This window comes from Aquarana catesbeiana, linkage group LG03 (genome assembly GCF_042186555.1).
Source record: "Aquarana catesbeiana isolate 2022-GZ linkage group LG03, ASM4218655v1, whole genome shotgun sequence".
NCBI lineage: Eukaryota > Metazoa > Chordata > Amphibia > Anura > Ranidae > Aquarana > Aquarana catesbeiana.
This window is the reverse complement of record NC_133326.1, coordinates 194,038,453-194,059,511: the sequence shown is the minus strand read 5'-3', so window position 1 is coordinate 194,059,511 and position 21,059 is coordinate 194,038,453. Positions and strand designations below refer to the sequence as shown.

Sequence of the window (21,059 nt, the reverse complement as noted above, 5' to 3'; positions counted from 1 at the left end):
CCAAAGCCAGTAGTGAACATAAAAAAAATATTATTAATATATCATGCAAATACAATAACAGCTGACCAATGCTCAATGAACTAACAATGTCCAATGATCAGTGGACAGCGACCAAATTACTACAATGAACACCAGTGAATGATAAATTGAAAAAGTCCATCAAAATATGAAAAAGTGATGTAAAGAGATTGGTGAAACGATTAATGTCTTCAAATGATGTGAAATCCACCACCGTAAATCAACAGGAGTGCGCCCTTACCGGAACACCATGATCCCCCATTACAGAGGATCAGGGAAGGCATGTGTTTTTTTTATACACCGGCTCCATGGAACGGAAGGCAGACACCAGATAGTAGGAAGTCACTAACAGCGGCTCAGATCAGTGGAGAAACATCATGGTACATAGGAGGAAATAAATGCTCCAATAGTGTAAAACCAACGATTATTTTTTAAAAAAAAAGGATAAAACACTTACAAGAAATAGATGTATAAAGATCATAACGCCTGGTGCGTCGGCCGGAGCACAAATCAGACAACCCGTTTCTGGTGGATAGCGTGTGGAGTACGAGGTGACGTCAGCGCGTCGCTCCGCCCTACGCTTTTCGTAATAACTTACGTCATCCAGGGGCACGGGCGGTGCGATGCGTCACCTCTAAAATACAGACAGAGCGTGTCAAGCCTCGTTCCGAGCCAACACATGAATATACACATGCGCAATAGCGGAATAACAATACTCCCTATATGGATGGAATCCAAATGTTCAGGTATAGCTAAGAGCATAGACCGGAACAAATGCATGAAGCAAGTAATTAAACCAAAACAAGTGTGCAAAGTCAGTATGAAATGTCATAAAAAAATATATTAAATATATTAAAAAAGGGGGGACGAGCACAATGGCAAAACAACCCCCCACACACTGAAACTTGCTCCAGTGTGTATAAGGTGTCACTCCTAAAATTGGCTCAGAGGACCTCTAGTGGTCAACTTAAATATTGAGTCAATCTAACTGAAAAACCCAAGACTAACTAAGGGCGCCCAGGGTTCTATAAACTGGTGGGGATGATGTACATCACCAAAAAATAGAATGCTCCAAAAACCTAAACCCCAAAAAATTGAAAAATGTGTATATATTTAAAAACTGAAATGAGGAAGGTAAATACTAAAAAATCACAAAAATAAGAAAAAAGAAATATAAGCATGTAATGAATATAGTCGGGTGACACGGCTTATATTAAACACCAAGCACCGGAAGTTAACAACTGGCGCAAAGGTGTAATACTGCAACTAATGAATCAAACAATATCTAGTAGGTGGATCGAATGATTGAAACATGAAAAAATAAATAAAATAAAAATTGGTCAGCTAAAATGGCCCTTAAAATTAAATTGATAACTAACAAAGGAACAATGCATATAAAAGATATAGACACATCATTCAAAATCCATCATCGAAAATGGTCTCTAATAATTTAATCGGACCACCCCAACTAGGTCATTGCACATGAGGGCTCGAAACCGACTGCCAGACACATGCACAATAAACCTATTACAGTAAACTTAACCATCAATGAAAATCAAAACAAATAGCCAAGCTCGTATAGCTCAAAAAATTAAATTGGTGAGTGTACATGAGTGGTGGTTCAAGTCAGCATTTCAAGAATTGTTAATGAATGCGTTGACGTCAACGTCTACGTTCAAGCCGAAGGGCACAAAAGTTTTAAGACGGTATACTCGGAACATTTCTAATTTAGAAATTTCCCTAACCAATGAACTGCCCCTCCAATGGGGTATATATTTGTCTATCCCCATATAAAGTGTGTTGGAGGGGTCCCTCTGGTGTACCTCATCTTAATGTCTGGAAACTGAGTGGATTTTAAACCCCCTTCTGATGTTACCAATATGTTCATTTAGTCTAACCTGGAGAGCCCTTTTGGTCCTCCCCACGTATTGAAGCCCACAAGGGCATTGGATGAGGTACACTACTCCCTCAGAGGAACAAGAAATAAAGGGTTTAACTTGGAAAGAATGTGAGGTGCTAGTAGAGACAAATTCACAGATCTTTCTGTCCCTACAGCTATTGAGGGAACAGACTTGACATTTCTTACACCGGTATTAGCCAGTAAGGTTTTGCAAAAAGTGTCTGTGCTCTCTTGGGGGATCCTGAATGCTAGGGGCAATTCTGTTACCAAGAGAGGAAGCCCCCTTAAAGACAACCTGTGGCTTGTCTGGTAATAAGCCGCCCAGGACCTGGTCGTTACCAAGTAAATGCCAATGTTTTTGAATTAATCTTTTGATTGACTGATGTGGTTTATCCACCAACAATGATGGCCTGTCCATCTGTCTCACCTTATCCAAGGTCTGGGACAGCGTTCGTGGATCGTATCCCTTTTCAACAAATCTGTTTGACAAGACAGCTGCCTGCTTGTCAAAAACAACTACCTCAGTGCAGTTGCATCTCAACCTCATAAATTGACCAAGAGGGACAGCTCTAAGCCAAGGATCATGATGGCAACTGTCTGAGGTGATGTAAGAGTTTCGATCCGTCGGCTTAAAAAAAGTCGACGTAGTGAAGTTCCCCTCTTTGATCGAAATAGTTAGATCCAGAAAATTGATCTCCTCTAGGCTAGCCTCAAAATGAAACCTAATGCCCTTATCATTGTCATTAAGGAGTGTCATAAACTCTGACAAATCAGATTCGCTGCCATCCCACAGGAGAAGGACGTCATCAATATATCTAGCCTATACGACAACCTCCGGTCTAGCCTGGACTTTGATGAGGTCCTCCTCCCACTTGCCCATAAATAAATTGGCCAGGCTAGGGGCATACTTGGCCCCCATAGCCACACCTCTATCCTGTCTAAAAAAATTGTTGTTCAAACAAAAAATAATTGTGCGTGGCAGCAAAGTTCACTAGCTCCATAAAAAAATCGATCTGTGTTGGAACAAGATTCGAATCCCTCTCAAGATAGAATTTAACGCCCTCCAAACCTAAAAGGTGAGGAATAATGGTATAAAGCAAAGTCACGTCCGCCTTGTCAAACAGATTTGTTGAAAAGGGATACGATCCACGAACGCTGTCCAAGACCTTGGATAAGGTGAGACAGATGGACAGGCCATCACTGTTGGTGGATAAACCACATCAGTTAATGGATAAGAAAGTATCTTTACCCTTTATTACCACATACTCAGTACAATCACATACAATCAAAAGATTAATTCAAAAACATTGGCATTTACTTGGTAATGACCAGGTCCTGAGGGGCTTATTACCAGACAAGCCACAGGTTGTCTTTAAGGGGGCTTCCTCTCTTGGTAACAGAATTGCCCCTAGCATTCAGGATCCCCCAAGAGAGCACAGACACTTTTTGCAAAACCTTACTGGCTAATACCGGTGTAAGAAATGTCAAGTCTGTTCCCTCAATAGCTGTAGGGACAGAAAGATCTGTGAATTTGTCTCTACTAGCACCTCACATTCTTTCCAAGTTAAACCCTTTATTACTTGTTCCTCTGAGGGAGTAGTGTACCTCATCCAATGCCCTTGTGGGCTTCAATACGTGGGGAGGACCAAAAGGGCTCTCCAGGTTAGACTAAATGAACATATTGGTAACATCAGAAGGGGGTTTAAAATCCACTCAGTTTCCAGACATTAAGATGAGGTACACAAGAGGGACCCCTCCAACACACTTTATATGGGGATAGACAAATATATACCCCATTGGAGGGGCAGTTCATTGGTTAGGGAAATTTCTAAATTAGAAATGTCCTGGGTATACCGTTTTAAAACTTTTGTGCCCTTCTGCTTGAACGTAGATGTTGACGTCAACGCATTCATTAACAATTCTTGAAATGCTGACTTGAACCACCACTCATGTACACTCACCAATTTCATTTTTTGAGCTATATGAGTTTGGGTATTTGTTTTGATTTTCATTGATGGTTATGTTTACTTGAATAATTTTATTGTGCATATGTCTGGCAGTCGGTTTTCGTTTCGAGCCCTCATGTGCAATGACCTAGTTGGGGTGGTCCGATTAAATGAGACCATTTTGGATGATGGATTTTGAATGATGTGTCTATATCTTTTAGATGCATTGTTCCTTTGTTAGTTATCAATTTAATTTTTTGGGCCATTTTAGCTGACCAATTTTTATTTTATTTATTTTGTCATGTTTCAATCATTCGATCCACCTACTAGATATTGTTTGATTCATTAGTTGCAGTATTACACCTTTGCGCCAGTTGTTGTTAACTTCCGGTGCATGGTGTTTAATGTAAGCCGTGTCGCCCGACTATATTCATTACATGCTTATATTTCTTTTTTCTTATTTTTGTGATTTTTTTTTTTAGTATTTACCTTCCTCATTTTAGAGATATATATATATATATATATATATATATATATATATATATATATATATATATATATATATATATATATATATATATATATATATATATATATATATATATATATATATTCTCTAAAATGAGGAAGGTAAATACTAAATATATATATATATATATATATATATATATATATATATATATATATAATACATTTTTCAATTTCTTTGGGGTTTTTGGAGCGTTCTATTTTATGGTGATGTACATCATCCCCACCAGTTTATAGAACCCTGTGTGCCCTTAGTTTGTCTTGGGTTTTTCAGTTAGATTGACTCAATATTTAAATTGATCACTAGAGGTTCTCTGAGCCAATTTTAGGAGTGATACCTTATACACACTGAAGTGAGTTCCGATGTGTGAGGGGTTGTTTTGCCATTGTGCTCATCCCCCCTTTTTTAATATTTTTAATATATATATTTAGTACATTTCATACTGACTTTGCACGCTTGTTTTGGTTTAATTACATGCTTCATGCATTAGTTCCGGTCTATGCTCTTAGCTATACCTGAAAGTTTGGATTCCATTCATATAGGGAGTATTGTTATTGCGCTATTGCGCATGTGTATATTCATGTGTCGGCTCGGAATGAGGCTTGACGCGCTCTGTCTGTATTTTAGAGGTGACGCATTGCGCCGCCTGTGCCCCTGGATGACGTAAGTTATTACGAAACGCGTAGGGCGCGCTGACATCACCTCGTACTCCACATGCTATCCACCAGGAACGGGCTGTCTGATTTGTGCTCCGGCCGGCGCAACAGACGTTCTGAAGTTTATACATCTATTTCTTGTAAGTGTTTTTATCCTTTTTTTTTTAAATAAACAATCGTTGGTTTTACACTATTGGAGCATTTATTTCCTCCTATGTACCATGATGTTTCCCCACTGATCTGAGCCACTGTTAGTGACTTCCTACTATCTGGTGTCTGCCTGCCGTTCCATGGAGCCGGTGTATAACACAACACATGCCTTCCCTGATCCTCTGTAATGGGGGATCATGGTGTTCCGGTAAGGGCGCACTCCTGTTGATTTACGGTGGTGGATTTCACATCATTTGAAGACATTAATCGTTTCACCAATCTCTTTACATCACTTTTTCATATTTTGATGGACTTTTTCAATTTATCATTCACTGGTGTTCATTGTAGTAATTTGTTCGCTGTCCACTGATCATTGGACATTGTTAGTTCATTGAGCATTGGTCATCTGTTATTGTATTTGCATGATATATTAATAATAATTTTTTTATGTTCACTACTGGCTTTGGTTTTCATACACATGCCATATCTATCATGCATTTTTTGTATACACGTGTGTGCTATATTCACCAATATTTTTTAGGGTAGCGCGATTTATCCTTTTTTCCAATTTGTGTATTGATGTTGTACATATCTATCGCTTCTCCCTCAGTGCTGGTTGGGTGTTAATCATCTCGCCACCACCTTTTTTTTTCTGTATTTTATTTTTGGTTCTTTTAGCGCAGTTGTTACACCATTTTTCTACATTCTCTGGAACTCCCTGCCCCGGTATATCCGATCAGCCCCTAACCTGTCCACCTTTAGGAGATCCCTAAAAACTCACTTATTTAGGGAAGCCTATCCCACACCCACCTAGCAACTGTCCCCGAGCCACCCCATCAAATCTTTCCCTGCATCTATTACCTTTTGTACCACCACCCCCTCCCTTTTAGAATGTAAAATCTTACAAGCAGGGCCCTCCTGTCCCTTCTGTATTGAACTGTACTGTAATTGTGCTGTCCCCCCTCTACATTGTAAAGCACTGTGTAAACTGTTGTAAATCGTGTGTAATAATAATATATTCCACTCTTACAGTTTTGATGGCCGAAATATATTGACCATGGCTAAAAGCCTTAATTGCATCCCACACCAGCTGGGGGGACGCAGAGGATTCATTCATCTACCAGTATTGTGGGCCTGAGTCCTTAAGCAGCTCCTGCACCCTCCCATTATTAACCCATTTAGAGTCCAGGTGCCAGCAGCCTAGGGATTTACCACCCCCTACCTTTACAATTATTTCCATCGGGGCATGGTCCAAAATGCCAGCAGGTAGGAAGCATCCAGAATGGTAGGTAGCATCATTCTAGAGCTGAACGCCAAATCGATGTGGGAGCCAGATTTATGTGGGGCAGAAAAATGTAAAAACGGTCTTGGGGAAACTTATGTTTCCAGATCTGTCAGGTCAAATGTTTGAGCCCAGGATTTGAGGTCCACTCTGGACACCCATTGAGGGGTTGGAGGAGTCCAGGTCAGCCTGCAAGACAGCATTGAAGTCCCCAGCCCAAATAATTCTAGTGAGCTGCAATGGCAACCAGGTTCTCCTGGATGGTATACAGCATGCCAGGAGAAAAAGGGGGGGGGTCGAGAAATACATATTTCACTGTACCAATTTCCAGAACTAAAATGATATAGATGTATCTGCCTCCCGGATCTAAACATACATGAATCACCTTATATGCAAGAGATTTATTTAGAAAAATGGCGACCCCCCTGGCATAACTGGAATAGGTAGGAATAGGTAGTGTGAAATGTCTGTTGCACGCACGCTCTCCAGAGGGATAACATTTTGTTCCCTAAAAGGTGAGTCTTCTGTAAGAAGAGAATATGAGGTATGTGAGTTTTAAGGAATTTAAACATCAGGGATGTTTTAAATTTGTTATAAAGACCGCTCGCGTTCCAAGAAACTAATTTAAGCTCTATAGGGACAGTAGCGTAAAAATGATGTAGCAAAATGTGCGCAGGGCACAGTAAGGTATATTAGGGGCCCAGAAACCAACCCAAGGGAAGGAAAGGGGACCCACCATCCAGGGAAGCTGCCACACCCCCCCAAGGTCAACAGTACCGAGGGAAATAACCCTGATCAGTGCACTCCAGTAATTGAGGATAAACAGTATGTAAAGCAAATGGTTACCAATTAACGCAAACCTAGTAAAGATAGCGAACTCCCTACTGACCAGCAGCCCAACAACTATGCTAGTCAGTTTGATACCCATAACTACTAAAACATCAGTCTTCCTTGAAGAAGTCCAGATTGCGGCAAAGGTAGAGCCGCTGTTCAGGAAAGCGGAACTTGGGGGGTTGGGTGCATAAAATAAGTATGTAACTAGCGAGGTAGCTCCGGTGCGGAAGGAACTAGGAGAAAGGTAAATAAGGATCGCATAAGTTCAGTCGCTCAATGAGGAAAGGTGTCTACCTTAGGGCCGTATGCCAAATGTAACAGCCTCAGGGAGAAGATCCTTCGGTGACATGGGGCAGTAGGTATGTCTTGTGAGATCAAATTGGATATCAAATGGCCTAAATAACAATAGACTGGTAACTGGATAAACAACCACTAAAAGTATGGATCCAAAAGGAAAATACCATTTTCAGAGCAGTTCTTTAAAGCAACTTGTATGAGTGGCTTCTCTTGCTCACTGCAGGATATTCAGCCAGTCGGCCGGGGAGTCGAAGAACTAAACCGAGCTGTTATGAGGGACCCGGAGACGGCTAGGATATAGCATGCTGTTATTAATGTTCTTTTTTTGCAAAGGCGCTTGCGTACCTCGCTTAAAGGTTTTCCTCTTACGCTGCAGCTCAGCCAAAAAATTCCAGAAACGAAAGGACATAGCAGTTGCCGTACGGAAGTGTGGGGTGTCTGCGCGCCTCAGAGAGAATCCTGTCACGGTCCCTGAAGTTGAGAAAACGAACCAAGAAGGCTCGGGGGTTTGCCCCAGGGATAGCGCGACCCGTGGGTACACGGTGGGCACGCTCAATGACATAGGTTGGCTCTACATCCGCAAGGCCCAGCAAGTTTTTAAAGATCTCCTCTGCATACTCCACTGGCTGGTCACCCTCCTCACCTTTGGGGAGGCCAAGAACATGGACATTATTGCGACTCGCTCTGTTTTCTGCATCATCTGATTTAGTGACAAGTAATTATATTGTGCTTTGCAAGTCTGCTATTGTATTGGTGTGAGGTGCTGTGAGGTCCTCAGTAGCGGACATTCTGGATTCTGATTTGGTTAGCCGACCTCTGAGTTTATCCATGTCATTCCTTATGAGGTTACATTCTTCCATGAGGCGATCAATTCACACAAGCAATGGAGGTTTTGCTATGACAGCCAGGATCACTACAGTGCTATCCTGGGTGGCGGGGGCAGGGGGAACTGCAGCCAAAGATGCCCCAGGTTCCATTGCTAGTAATGCCAGCAGGGCCTGAAACCTCCCAATAAGAGAAGCATCCGGTTGTGTAGCTGTGACAGGAGGTGGGCGGCTTGGCGTGGACAGTTTAGCAGATCAGTTTTTAGGGCCCATTAGGCTGGAGACAAGAGTAACAACTTCACTGAGCCAGGGCTGCACAACCTATACCACCTCGCCCAACACTGTCACCTTGCATGGAAGTGGAGTGGCTCTGGTATGATGAAGCAGCCTCGCACACCGCTGGTCCCTCCAGGAGGGTCACACTACACACACAGCAACCAGTCACTCTCAGGGAGACAATGGTTATCGCTGGATACACACACCCAGGGAGCGGCCCAGAAGGATGCTCTATGCTGCACCCCAGTACAGGACTCAAGATTATGGGCTCAGTTGCCTGTACCACTGCCCTCTCCAATTCAGCTGTGTCTTCAGGGAATCAGGAGCAGTAGGTATGAGTGGGGAGCTTAGCTGGATACCGCCGCCTGCTCTCCGTAGCACTGTGAAGGAGAGGATTCCGGCCTTGGACAAGATGGCGGCGGGTCAGGGGGAACGTGGAAGGCCTAAGCCTTCACTCCAGCTGCTCCACAGGCAGATCCCCCTCGGACTGCAGAGGAGGAGTTGCCAGCCTGGGTAACAGGAGGAAGAAGGTGTGGGGGTCAGCCGAGGCCTCAGATGTGCCTGGAGCTGTCCGGATGATGGCGGGCCGCGGACTAGGTCGCAGGCAGCGATGCTCTTCGGAGGGACCAGCCGCCAAGGAAATACCATCCGGGGAGGATGTGCAGGAGATGTGAGCTATATAGTATGCTCACCAAGCTTGCAGTCGGATGGTGAAGGCTTACTGTTAGGATGGCCTGGAGCTCCGCTCTAACACATCCACCACGGGTCACATTCCAGAATTTCTGTTTTAAAATTTCCAGAGTGTTTTGCAAAAACGTCCTGCCTAGCACAGTTCCGCTTGTATACAATGAAATGTCTTATAGGGATACTCTGTATTCATGGGCGATAATGACAACTTTCTGCAGGAGCAAACCCATTGCATTTAGTCTCTTCATGGTATACCTGTGTTTCCACTCTTCTATCTACTATTTTGATACAGCAAATCAGTCCTTACAGAAAAAGGGGAAGGCACTCTCTGTTTAAAATTGTAAACTTGTGCTTCAATTCTTCTATCTACAATCATTGAAACACAGGTTATCAGCATGCAAGGTCTGTCCAGAAAGTATCCAGCCATGTAATATGAAAGAAATTAAATATTTTTTTTCCTACAAAGTTCACAATTTAACAAGTTCTTTCTCACACACAGTGGGGCATACTTACAGATACGCCCCCAGAGTATGGGGATACCACATATGTGAGACTTTTTCACAACCTAAATGCATAGAGGAGCCCAAAATCCAAGGAGCACCTTCAGACATTCCACTTATGCTTCTAATTTCCTGACTACCTATCACATTTTTGGAAGCCTTGGAGTACCAGGACAGTGGAAACACCCATAAAATCCCATTTTGGAAAGCAAACCCTCCCAAGGAAAGTGGTTAAAATTTTTGAACTTATGTGTAAACATGTGAATAAGCACGGTACACTCGTGTGAAACACGTCAACTGTGATTTCTGTATCTTTGTCTGGCATCTGACAATAAAGATCTTCTATCTAGCATTCATTTGGGTCCAATGTGTGACAATTTTGTTTTCTGCTTCACATCTGTTGTGGACAGTGGTGAGCCGGTGTTTGCACCTGGGGCTTGTTTGCACCTCGTCTGTCTGAAGCGTGTGCTCTCTCGTTTTGTCTGTATATATGTATAATATAATATATTACACACACACACATATATATATATATATATATATATATATATATATATATATATATATATATATATATATAATAAATATATATATATAATCTCACAAAAGTGAGTACACCCTTCACATTTTTGTAAATATTTTATTATATCTTTTCATGTGACAACACTGAAGAAATGACACATTGCTACAATGTAAAGTAGTAAGTGTACAGCTTGTATAACAGTGTAAATTTGCTGTCCCCTCAAAATAACTTAACATACAGCCATTAATGTCTAAACCACTGGCAACAAAAGTGAGTACATCCCTAAGTGAAAATGTCCAAATTGGGCCCAATTAGCCATTTTCCCTCCCTGGTGTCATGAGGTCTTTGGTGTGAATGGGGAACAGGTGTGTTAAATTTGGTGTTATCGCTCTCACTCTCTCAAACTGGTCACTGGAAGTTCAACATGGCACTTCATGGCAAAGAACTGAAAAAAAAGAATTGTTACTCTACATAAAGATGACCTAGACTATAAGAAGATTGCCAAGACCCTGAAACTGAGCTGCAGCACGGTGGCCAAGACCATAAAGCAGTTTAACAGGACAGGTTCCACTCAGAACAGGCCTTGCCATGGTCGACCAAAGAAGTTGAGTGCACGTGCTCAGCGTCCTATCCAGAGGTTGTCTTTGGGAAATAGACGTATGCTGCCAGCATTGCTGCAGAGGTTGAAGGGGTGGGGGGGGGGGGGGGGGTCAGCCTGTCAGTGCTCAAACCAAATGCCGCACACTGCATCAAATTGGTCTGCGTGGCTGTCATTCCAGAAGGAAGCCTCTTCTAAAGATGATGCACAAGAAAGCCCGCAAACAGTTTGCTGAAGACAAGCAGACTAAGGACATGTATTACTATCCATCTGTGGTTTGATGAGACCAAGAAAAACGTATTTTGTTCAGATGGTGTCAAGTGCGTGTGGCGGCAACCAGGTGAGGAATACAAAGACGTGTGTCTTGCCTACAGTCAAGCATGATAATGGGAGTGTCATGGTCTGGGGCTGCATGAGGGCTGCTGCTGGCACAGTTCATTGAGGGAACCATGAATGCCAACATGTGCTATGACATACTGAAGCAGAGCATGATCCCCTTTCTTCAGAGACTGGGCCGCAGGGCAGTATTCCAATATTATAATGACCCCAAACACACCTCCAAGACGACCACTGCCTTGCTAAAGAAGCTGAGGGTAAAGGTGATGGACTGGCCAAGCATGTCTCCAGACCTAAACTCTATTGAGCATCTGTGGGGAATCCTCAAATGGAAGGTGGAAGAGCGCAAGGTCTCTAACATCCACCAGCACTGTGATGTCATCATGGAGGAGTGGAAGAGGATCCCAGTGGCAACCTCTGAAGCTCTTGTGAACTCCATGCCCAAGAGGGTTAAGGCAGTGCTGGAAAATAATGGTAGCCACACAAAATATTAACACTTTGGGCCCAATTTGGATATTTTCACTTAGGGGTGTACTCACTTTTGTTGCCAGCGGTTTAGACATTAATAGCTGTGTGTTGAATTATTTTGAGGAGACAGCAAATTTACACTGTTATACAAGCTGTACACTCACTACTTTACATTGTAGAAAAGTGTAATTTCTTCAGTGTTGTCACATGAAAATATATGATAAAATATTTACAAAAATGTGAGGGGTGTACTCACTTTTGTTAGATACTGTATATATATGTGTGTGTGTGTGTGTATATACCAGCAGCTAGAGGGTGAGGGTTTTCTAGATTATGTTGCTGTAAAGTGTTTTGGATTTTTACTTTGAGAATATGGCTACCAGAATGCCTTAATCTTGAACGGGATGTTTCCGATTATTACAGCTAGTGCAAATTTTTTTTGCCCTCTAATTGACCTCAATGAGCTGAGCTGATGATTCAAACTGGAAGAGTGAAAAAACTGAGTGTATGGATTAATGAGTGTAAAAAAGTATGTTCTGTCCTATTCTGGTGTTAGATATACACATTGAGTTTATACAATGTTTTTAAGCATTTTCTAATAAACATGAGGATTTTGGTGTAGGGAAAAGCTGATGGGATGTTTGCAGGATTTTGGTGACAATAAGTGAAATATAGGTGATTTACTCGATGTCCGCCGGTGGCCCACGATCGTGACACGGAGAGGCAGAACAGGGAGATGCCTATGTAAACAAAGCATTTCCCTGTTCTGCCTAGTGACATGACCGGGATCTACTGCTCCCAGTGATTGGGAGCAGTGATCTCTGTCATGTTCTAGTGAGCCCATCCCCCCTACAGTTAGAACACACTGAGGGAACACACTTAACCCTTTGATCGCCACATAGTGTTTAACCCCTTCGATGCCAGTGATATTCATACAGCAATCAGTGGCTATTTTTATCTCTGATCGCTGTATAAATGTCGATGGTCCCAAAATAGTGTCAAACGTGTCTGATCTGTCTGCCGCAATGTCGCAGTCACGATAAAAATAGCAGATCGCCGTTATTACTAATAAAAAGAAAAATGATTAATAAAAATGCCATAAATCTATGCCCTATTTTGTAGACGCTATAAATTTTGCACAAACCAATCAGTAAACGCTGATTGAGATTTTTTTTGATTTTTTTACCAAAAATATGTGGAAGAATACATATCGGCCTAAACTGAGGAAGAAATTCCTTTTTTTTTTTTTTTTTTTATATATATATTTTTTGAGATATTTATATTAACAAAAAGTAAAAAAAGAATTTCTTTTTTTTTTCTTTTTTTAAAATTGTAGGTGTTTTTTTTTTGTTTATAGCGCAAAAAATAAAAACTGTAGAGGTGATCAAATACCACCAAAAGAGAGCTCCATTTGTGGGAAAAAAAGGATGTAAATTTTGTTTGGGTGCATCATCGCACGGCCGCGCAATTGTTAAAGCGACGCAGTGCCGTATCTCAAAAAAACGGAAAATTGTATCGTACTTACCGTAATTTTCCTTTCCTGGTGCCTATCCATGGCAGCATACTAGTGATAGAGCTCCGCCTCGACTCCTCCCTCAGGACCGGTGAATAGCAGAAATTAAAGGCATAGTCCCTCCCCCAACATTCTCCGTAAAATAGAATACCGAGGGTGGGAGCGTATGCTGCCATGGATAGGCACCAGGAAAGGAAAATTACGGTAAGTATGATACAATTTTCCGTTTTCCTGGTGCCTCCATGGCAGCATACTAGTGATAAATAACTAGCTGACACGAGTGGGATAATGCTTAACAGTAATGTTTAATTAGAATGGGACATTGCCGCCTGAACTGCTCTCCTCCCAAACTCAACCGTTGTGAGAGCTCCTGGATCAATACGGTAGTGTCTGAGGAAAGTATTGCGAGAAGACCAGGTGGCGGCCCTGCACACCGTCTCCAATGAAACGTTAGCCCTTGCTGCCCAGGAGGTTGAGACTGCCCTTGTAGAATGAGCATTCACTTGGGATGGAGGTTCCATATTTTTCATCCTGTAGACCTTCTGGATCAGTTTTACCACCCAAGATGCCAGGGTTCTGATGGAAGCTTCCTTGCCTCTGTATTTACCGAATGGAACAATAAAAAGTCTTTCCGAGTTCCTGAAGGATCTAGTGGCCTCTAGGTAGGCTCTGAGCACTCTGGAAACGTCCAGCTCGTGACATGATCCCGAATCTGCTTCAGCAAATAATGGTAGTGCCCAAGGCTCAAAAAGGTGACTTGGAGTAGCGACTTTGGGTGTGAACCCCCGAAGGGGACGAAGCTCTACTCTATCGTGGAAGAAAGAGATGTGGTCATCACCTATCCCTAATGAGTGGAGTTCTGAGATCCTTCTACCAGATGTAATGGCTAGCAGGAAAACCGTTTTTAGTGTTATGTTCCATATTGTCAGTTGTTCCACTGGGGCAAATGGATGGTCAGAGAGGACTTCAAGGACCATGGATAAATCCCATTTGGGAAAAGACCGTCTGACAGGTGGACAAATCTTTAACACTCCTCTGAGGAAAGTGACTACTAAGGGCTCTTCTGCCCATCATTTATTTGTTGCGGCAGAAATTGCTGCTACTTGCACTTTGAGGGAACTTAGGCCAAGACCCAGATCAAGTCCTGTCTGGAGGAAACCGAGAACATCTGATGTAGAAGGAGAGATTGGATCAAACTCATTTGAGGCAGCAAATGACAAGAACTTATTCCATATTTTTGAATATATAGCGTTGGTTGCTGGCTTCCTGGCTCCTAGGAGGGTTGTTATGACCCCTGGGGAACATCCTAGGGACTCGAACCTTCGCCTCTCAACCTCCAGATTCGAAGATTCAGTTTCTGAGGGTCTGGATGAACTAAACTGCCCTGCGTTAGAAGTTGAGGGAAAGGAGGGATCCTGATCGGAGAGCTCACACTGAGGCGCATAGCTAGAGGAAACCAGGGTCTCTTCGGCCAATATTGGAGTACTGCCAGTACCTGGACTGTCTCTCTGAGAAGTCTCAGGAGGAACCTGAATCTTAATGGCCGGGGGGGAAAGGCATATGCGGTGGTGAACCTCCAGGGGCATGACAGGGCATCTACTTCCTCTGCTTGCGTATACGGCAGGCGAGAGACCAATCTGGTCAGTTTGGCATTCTCCGGAGTGGCAAATAGGTCTACCTGAGGAGGATCCCAGAGGTTGGCAATCTGACGGAAGACGTAGGGATGAAGAGCCCACTCGTTGTTGTCCAGGAAGTTCCTTGACAGCGTGTCTGCTTCCGTGTTCAACCTTCCCGGGAGATACATCGCCCTGAGGTCTAGGATGTACTTCTCTGCCCAGAGCATAATCGGCTCTACTTCCCTGAGGAGTGATGTGCTGCGAGTGCCCCCCTGCTTCTGCAGGTACGCGACAGCTGCCCTGTTGTCCAGGCGTAAGAGTACTCTCTGGCCTCTGATCTGAGATGCCAATGAAGTTAGTGCCAAGAATGCTGCTCTCATCTCCAGGATGTTGGATACTACTCCCTGGGTGGAACAGGACCATCTCCCCTGTATCCTGGTTTCCCCGCAATGGGCTCCCCAGCCTTGTCCGCTTGCGTCGGACGTAACTGTGATCCAGGAGAGGGAACCCAGATGACGAGGTTTGGAGAGGTTTTCCGGCAGAGTCCACCAATGAAGGCTCCTGCGCATTGCTCCCGTCATCAGAATTGTCTGAGAGAGTCGCTGTTTCTTCCACTGCGCCAAGAAACCCGCCTGAAAATACCTCCAATGCCAATGGGCCCAAGGAATCATCGGAATACAGGCAGACATTGTGCCAATGAGGCTCAGGCATTGCGATGCCGTTAGGTACCGGCTCGCGATGGTTTTGACCATCTTCTGGATAATAATCCTCATCTTCAGGGATGGTAATGACACTGTCCCCTCCCGGGTGTCGAACATCGCACCTAGATAGATCATCCGCTGTGTAGGCGCGAGCTGACTCTTCTCTGAGTTTATCAACCATCCTAGTTCTCTCAGGGACTGGAGAAGAATGTCTCGGTGATACACCAACTAACCCGGACTGCTTGCTAGGAGGAGGATGTCGTCCAAATAGTGGTATATCCTCAGACCCTTCTCCCGCAGGGGAACCAGAGCGGATATTAGAATCTTGGTGAACACCCTGGGGGAGGTGCACAGACCGAAGGGCAGGGCTTGAAACTGCAGGTGGATCCGACCTACTGCAAATCTGAGATACTTCTGAAAGGCAGGTAGAATTGGCACGTGTAAGTACGCATCCTGCAGGTCGACTGAGATCATCCAATCTGTTGGCTGCACTGCCTGAATAATTGTTTGTAGAGACTCCATCTTGAAGCTCTCTGGGTGTATGTGCCTGTTGAGCCTTTTTAGATCTATCACAGGCCTCCATCCCCCCGTTCTCTTTGGGACCAGAAATAGAGTGGAATAGAAGCCTGCGAAGCGCTCTGCCAAGGGAACCGGCGCAGCTGCTCCCTGAAGTTGGAGTGACGATACAAAGTGTCTTAGGGCTTGAGCCTTCAGCGGAGAGGATGGAATTTCTGTTCTCTTGAAAGAATTTTGAGGTGGAGGATGAGAGAAACTCCAAAAGTGCCCCCATTGGATTGTTGACAGGACCCAGGGATCCTGGCATTTGCTGGCCCAGACTGGAAAAAATTTTTTAAGCCTGGCTCCCACCGGGAGTGTCTGGGCTAATCTGGCGTCAAAAGGACTGCTTCTGCTCATGTGGAGTCGGAGGGGCCTTCAACTTTTTGCCCAAAAAGGATGCTTGAGTGCCCCTCCAGGGTTTCCTGCTGTCTCTGGACTGCCTTGATTGTCTAAAATCCCTAGGATTTGACTGGCGGAACCTAGAAAACCCCCCTCTGGATCTCCGCATCCTTCTGTCTTGGGGAAGCATACCAGACTTTCCTCCTGACAACCTGGAGATGGCTTTATCCATCTTGTCTCCAAATAATGCCTTCCCGTCGAATGGAATTTTGCACCAATTTTGTTTGGAAGCTAAATCTGCCGTCCAGGGTTTCAACCAAAAGGCCCTTTTTGCCATTACTGAGTGCAGCATAGATCTTGCTGAACACCTAATCGTGTCTATAGCTGCTACTCCGACGAAGTCTGCTGACAATCTAATTTCCTCCAAGGCTTTAATTATGTCCTTCTTGGGGACGTCCTGGCGCAGAGCCGTTTCAATGTTATCCGTCCAAGCTCTAAGGGCATTAGACACGGAGGTGAGGGCGATCGCTGGCTTACATGCTGCTCCTGCAGCTAAATAGCTCCTCTTGAGGTCCAGGTCGATTCGTCTGCCAAGAGGGTCCCTGAAAGAAGCAGAATCTTTCATAGGCAGGGTGATATTTTTTGCGAGTCGCACCACTAAAGCGTCTACCACAGGCACAGTGTTTAATGACTGCGTTCCCGACTCCGGTAATGGGTACAGTTTTTTGAAACGACCCAATGAAAGTTTTTTATCAGTCTTTGACCACTCATCTTGAATAATTTGGCTAATTTCACCCATCAAAGGGAAGAAAGCCTGTTTCCTTTTAAGAAATGGGAAGTAGCTTTTTGCTTCCTGGGGAGGTTCCTCAGCATCCTCCCAGGCTATTGCAGCTCGGACTGCCTGGATGAATGGTTTTACCAATGAATGGCTGAAATCAGAAGGGTCTGATTCATCTGACGAGTCTCCCGAAAGGTCTTCAGGTGGGGAATCTCTGGCCGGTCGGCCTGATGGAGGTAGAGGAGTACTGGCTGCAGAAGGACCGGGAAGATTAACTTCAACATCCTGAGCCTGGGACACCTGCAGGACTGGCTGAGCGGGAACCAAAGCCGCAAGCTCAGAGAAGGAGTCCTTCATAGTTCTTTTGAGCAGGTCCACAACCTGTTGGTTTTCTAACTCGCGGCTGGATGCATATTCCGAAAAACAGTCCTTGCAAACTACTTTGTTCGGTAGCGGAATAGCCCCACAGGTCCAGCACTTCTTCTTATAAGATCTAGGAGAGGGGGACCGATCCCGCCTTCTGGATCTTGATCTATGTCGAGAAGAATAGGACTCATGTCTTGACGAGCGGGACCGGTGGCGTGAAGAACGAGATCTGCGACTTGGGCTGTCGTCATCGTGGTGCCTTGATGATTTTTCGGTCCTTTTGGAGTGGGCAGAGCTATGATTTTAAGAAAAAACCATGTCAAGCCAGCGAGCGCACTTTTTTTTTTTTTTTATATACTCACATATAGGTGGTCCCATACCTAACGGAAGTGTGAGGATCTTTGTTGCGGAGTTGGGCAAAAGGATCAGCTGCAGAAACATAGCAAGAAAGAAAAGGAAAGAAAAAGGTTTGTTTTTTTGTTTTTTTTGTTTTTTGAGACACATTACCCCCTTTTTTTTTTTTTTTTTTTTTTTTTTTAAATACCACAGAGCAGCTTCAGAGAAAGCTAACAGGGCGCAGCCGAGGAGACTCTGACTGCAAGCCCCAGAGCTGACCTTAAATATCCTAAGGGGGGAGGGGTAATCCCATGAACCCCCAGACTCTCTGTTCCTTTTTTTTTTTTTTTAAGCTTTTTAAAAGAGAGAAGGGCAAAAACTGGCCCTTTTTCCATAACTAAAAATGGCCACCGGGGCGCCGAGAGACCACGCATGCGCCCGCGCAGTAGAGCCGACGCCGAGAAGACAAGAAACCCTCGCTAACGACGGCGGCCTTTTCACTCCCCTGATTGCGCATGCGCAGTACGGAGGTGGGGACGCCGGACCGCGCTGTCTCTACCTGCAGGGAAGGTAGACAGCTAAAAACAAAGGCACCGCAGCAATAGGACGAAGGCTGTAACTTAAAGGGCAGCAGCATGGAATAACAGGTAACAAGAACATATTTACTCCCTCCTATAACCTATACATATATATTCTTTCAAAAAGAATAAAGGGGAATGCAACAGAGAGGGAAGTGGGAAGGGGAAAAACATATGCTTCTTTCTTTTCTTTTTTTTTTTTTTAAAAGAAAATGGAATAAACTGAAAAATCACAAGCCTGGAAGAATGAGAGCTGATCCTTTTGCGACTCCTTTGCCTTCATCATAGGATATGGTGGCAGACTGCGTTCCTGTGAGGAAACTCTGCAAGAAGACCCCAACAGATCCACAGAGGGGTTCCCAGTCTTATCAGCGCTGTGAGCGGCCCAAGAACAGGGACTGCGCACGGGAAAGGCTAAACCCGGCGGACGCTGCCAAAGGCAGAGGTATGGACATACTGCTACTCTTCACCAGCACCAGAGGTATGAGGGAAAAAAAGGAGAATGTTGGGGGAGGGACTATGCCTTTAATTTATGCTATTCACCGGTCCTGAGGGAGGAGTCGAGCCGGAGCTCTATCACTAGTATGCTGCCATGGAGGCACCAGGAAAATGCTCTGGTCATTAAGGGGGTAAATTCTTCCGGGCTGAAGTGGTTAAGCTTTTTTTTTTTTTTTTATCAAAATTTAAAATTTGCTTTTGTTTTTATCTGCTAATAATGATTTTAGCGTATTTTCAGCACAATGATTTCTTTTATAAACATTTGCGCAAAAAACGTGGGAACTTAAAAATCAGCAGCCTTTTTTTTTTTTTTTTAATCTCCTTGTCATGTGCTTTCAGAAAATATATGGTTTAAGGGGTATTTCACAAACTCTGAAAGCTGTAGGGGAAAAGTAAAAAGGCAATGGAAAAATGGCAAAAATGGTCTTGCAACCGGAGTGTAAAAGTTGAGCGCAGCGAAAGGGTTAAAGTGTCACTAAACATCAATAAATGATGTAATACATGCTGTTCTTACTCACTCAGTCACAGTGGGATTAGTTTTCTGTATTCTACAAAAAATCTGGTTGATCCTGCTGTTCTCTATCTTCCCCCCTCTATCCAAGTCCCCAATTCAGTTGGGGATTTTGCAGAGCAGTGTTGGCAACTCTGCACATGCTCAGTTTTCAGTGATTTTCTATGCTGAGAATTTCTTCCTTATCACATCTGAGCAGCCCATGTGACTATAAAGTCACACATGTGGGCATATACACAATGGTAAATAACAGACCACTCCCTCCCTCCCTCCTTCAAGCCCACTAACCAGCTACATACAATGAGGGTAGGATATTGCAGGTAGATGAATGGAGACTTCACCTCCCTCTTATTTTAAGACACAGGCTGGAGGGGTGTGACAGCTTGTGACTGGCAGAAATCCACCTACACCATGGTATTGCCAAAAAATAATAAAGATTTGATTTCAAATATGTATTTGTATGACAATTTAAAACCGCTTATTGATATTATTTATTTTTACTCTGTATTCCAAAGGCTGTTTTTTTAACATATGATCAGCAGCAGAGGTCTAGAAGCTCCTCCTACTTATGTTTACCTGCAAACAGGCTGGGAAAGAGCTGGGTCATGTGGCAGCTGTATATCGATTAGGAAAAAAAAAGTACATTTTAATTTTTTTTTTAATCAAAATAATTACAGTGCCAATATCCACATATAAAAGGGACAATGAAAATTAAACAGTGTGTGTTTAGTATTACTTTAGCTATAAGGTTCTCATCTGCCCTCTATTCCTATGTTATTCTGTATTGCTTGCTAAACACTTGAGGACTCAGAGTGGGATACGGTTATGGGTGGGACACACAGGAGGAGTGTCCACAAAAGCTTTGCCAGTGTCCAATCACCTGACAGTACCAGCCTACAACTCGGGGTCTATGAATATTAAGCCTGTGTGCTGTATTGTGCTCCCAAGATATGGAATACAGGATTTTATAGGCAAGTCTAAATTCCTTTTTTTTTTTTTTTTTTTTTTTTTTACTTCAGTTTTTCTTTGTGTTATTTTGTTTTCATTAATTTCATGTCTCATTAGAGGATTGTATTTCTTTATTTTCATTTAAGGAAGCTTCTTCAATATTCTGGTTCTAAATGAAGCTCATGAAGTCATCATAAAGGCACTGACCAACTATCCTGCAAATCCAAAACTGCAGGCAGCTGCTTTATCATGCATGGCTCTTCTTAGTAAGTTTTACTGAGCATTCAATTTACATATGTGTTTACCATATTTGTATTTATTAATTTTTATTAATTTTGAGTTAGGCTGGAAATGTTTCTTTTCTTTTTTTTTTCCCGGACCTAAATGACTCTTAAGGACTCAGCCAGTGAGATTGCTTCTCTCATCCTGGCACAATTGACTTCTGTTGCTGAAGTAAAGCGTCTGCTATAAGGGAGGGGATAGAGCTTTTTTT

At 43.4% G+C, this 21,059-nt stretch overlaps 1 protein-coding gene across 4 annotated transcripts in view; it reads left to right on the top strand.

Annotated features, from left to right (window-relative positions):
• LRRK2 (leucine rich repeat kinase 2) overlaps nucleotides 1-21,059 on the top strand; it is a 546,702-nt gene that overhangs the window by 152,964 nt on the left and 372,679 nt on the right. For 3 of the 4 annotated variants that reach the window (XM_073619682.1, XM_073619681.1, XM_073619684.1), the window contains exon 10: nucleotides 20,713-20,832. The exons of the other annotated variant lie outside the window; for it this stretch is intronic. In XM_073619682.1, the coding sequence (XP_073475783.1) occupies nucleotides 20,713-20,832 (120 nt within the window). The remainder of the gene's footprint in view (nucleotides 1-20,712; nucleotides 20,833-21,059) is intronic. 4 annotated transcript variants of the gene reach the window in all.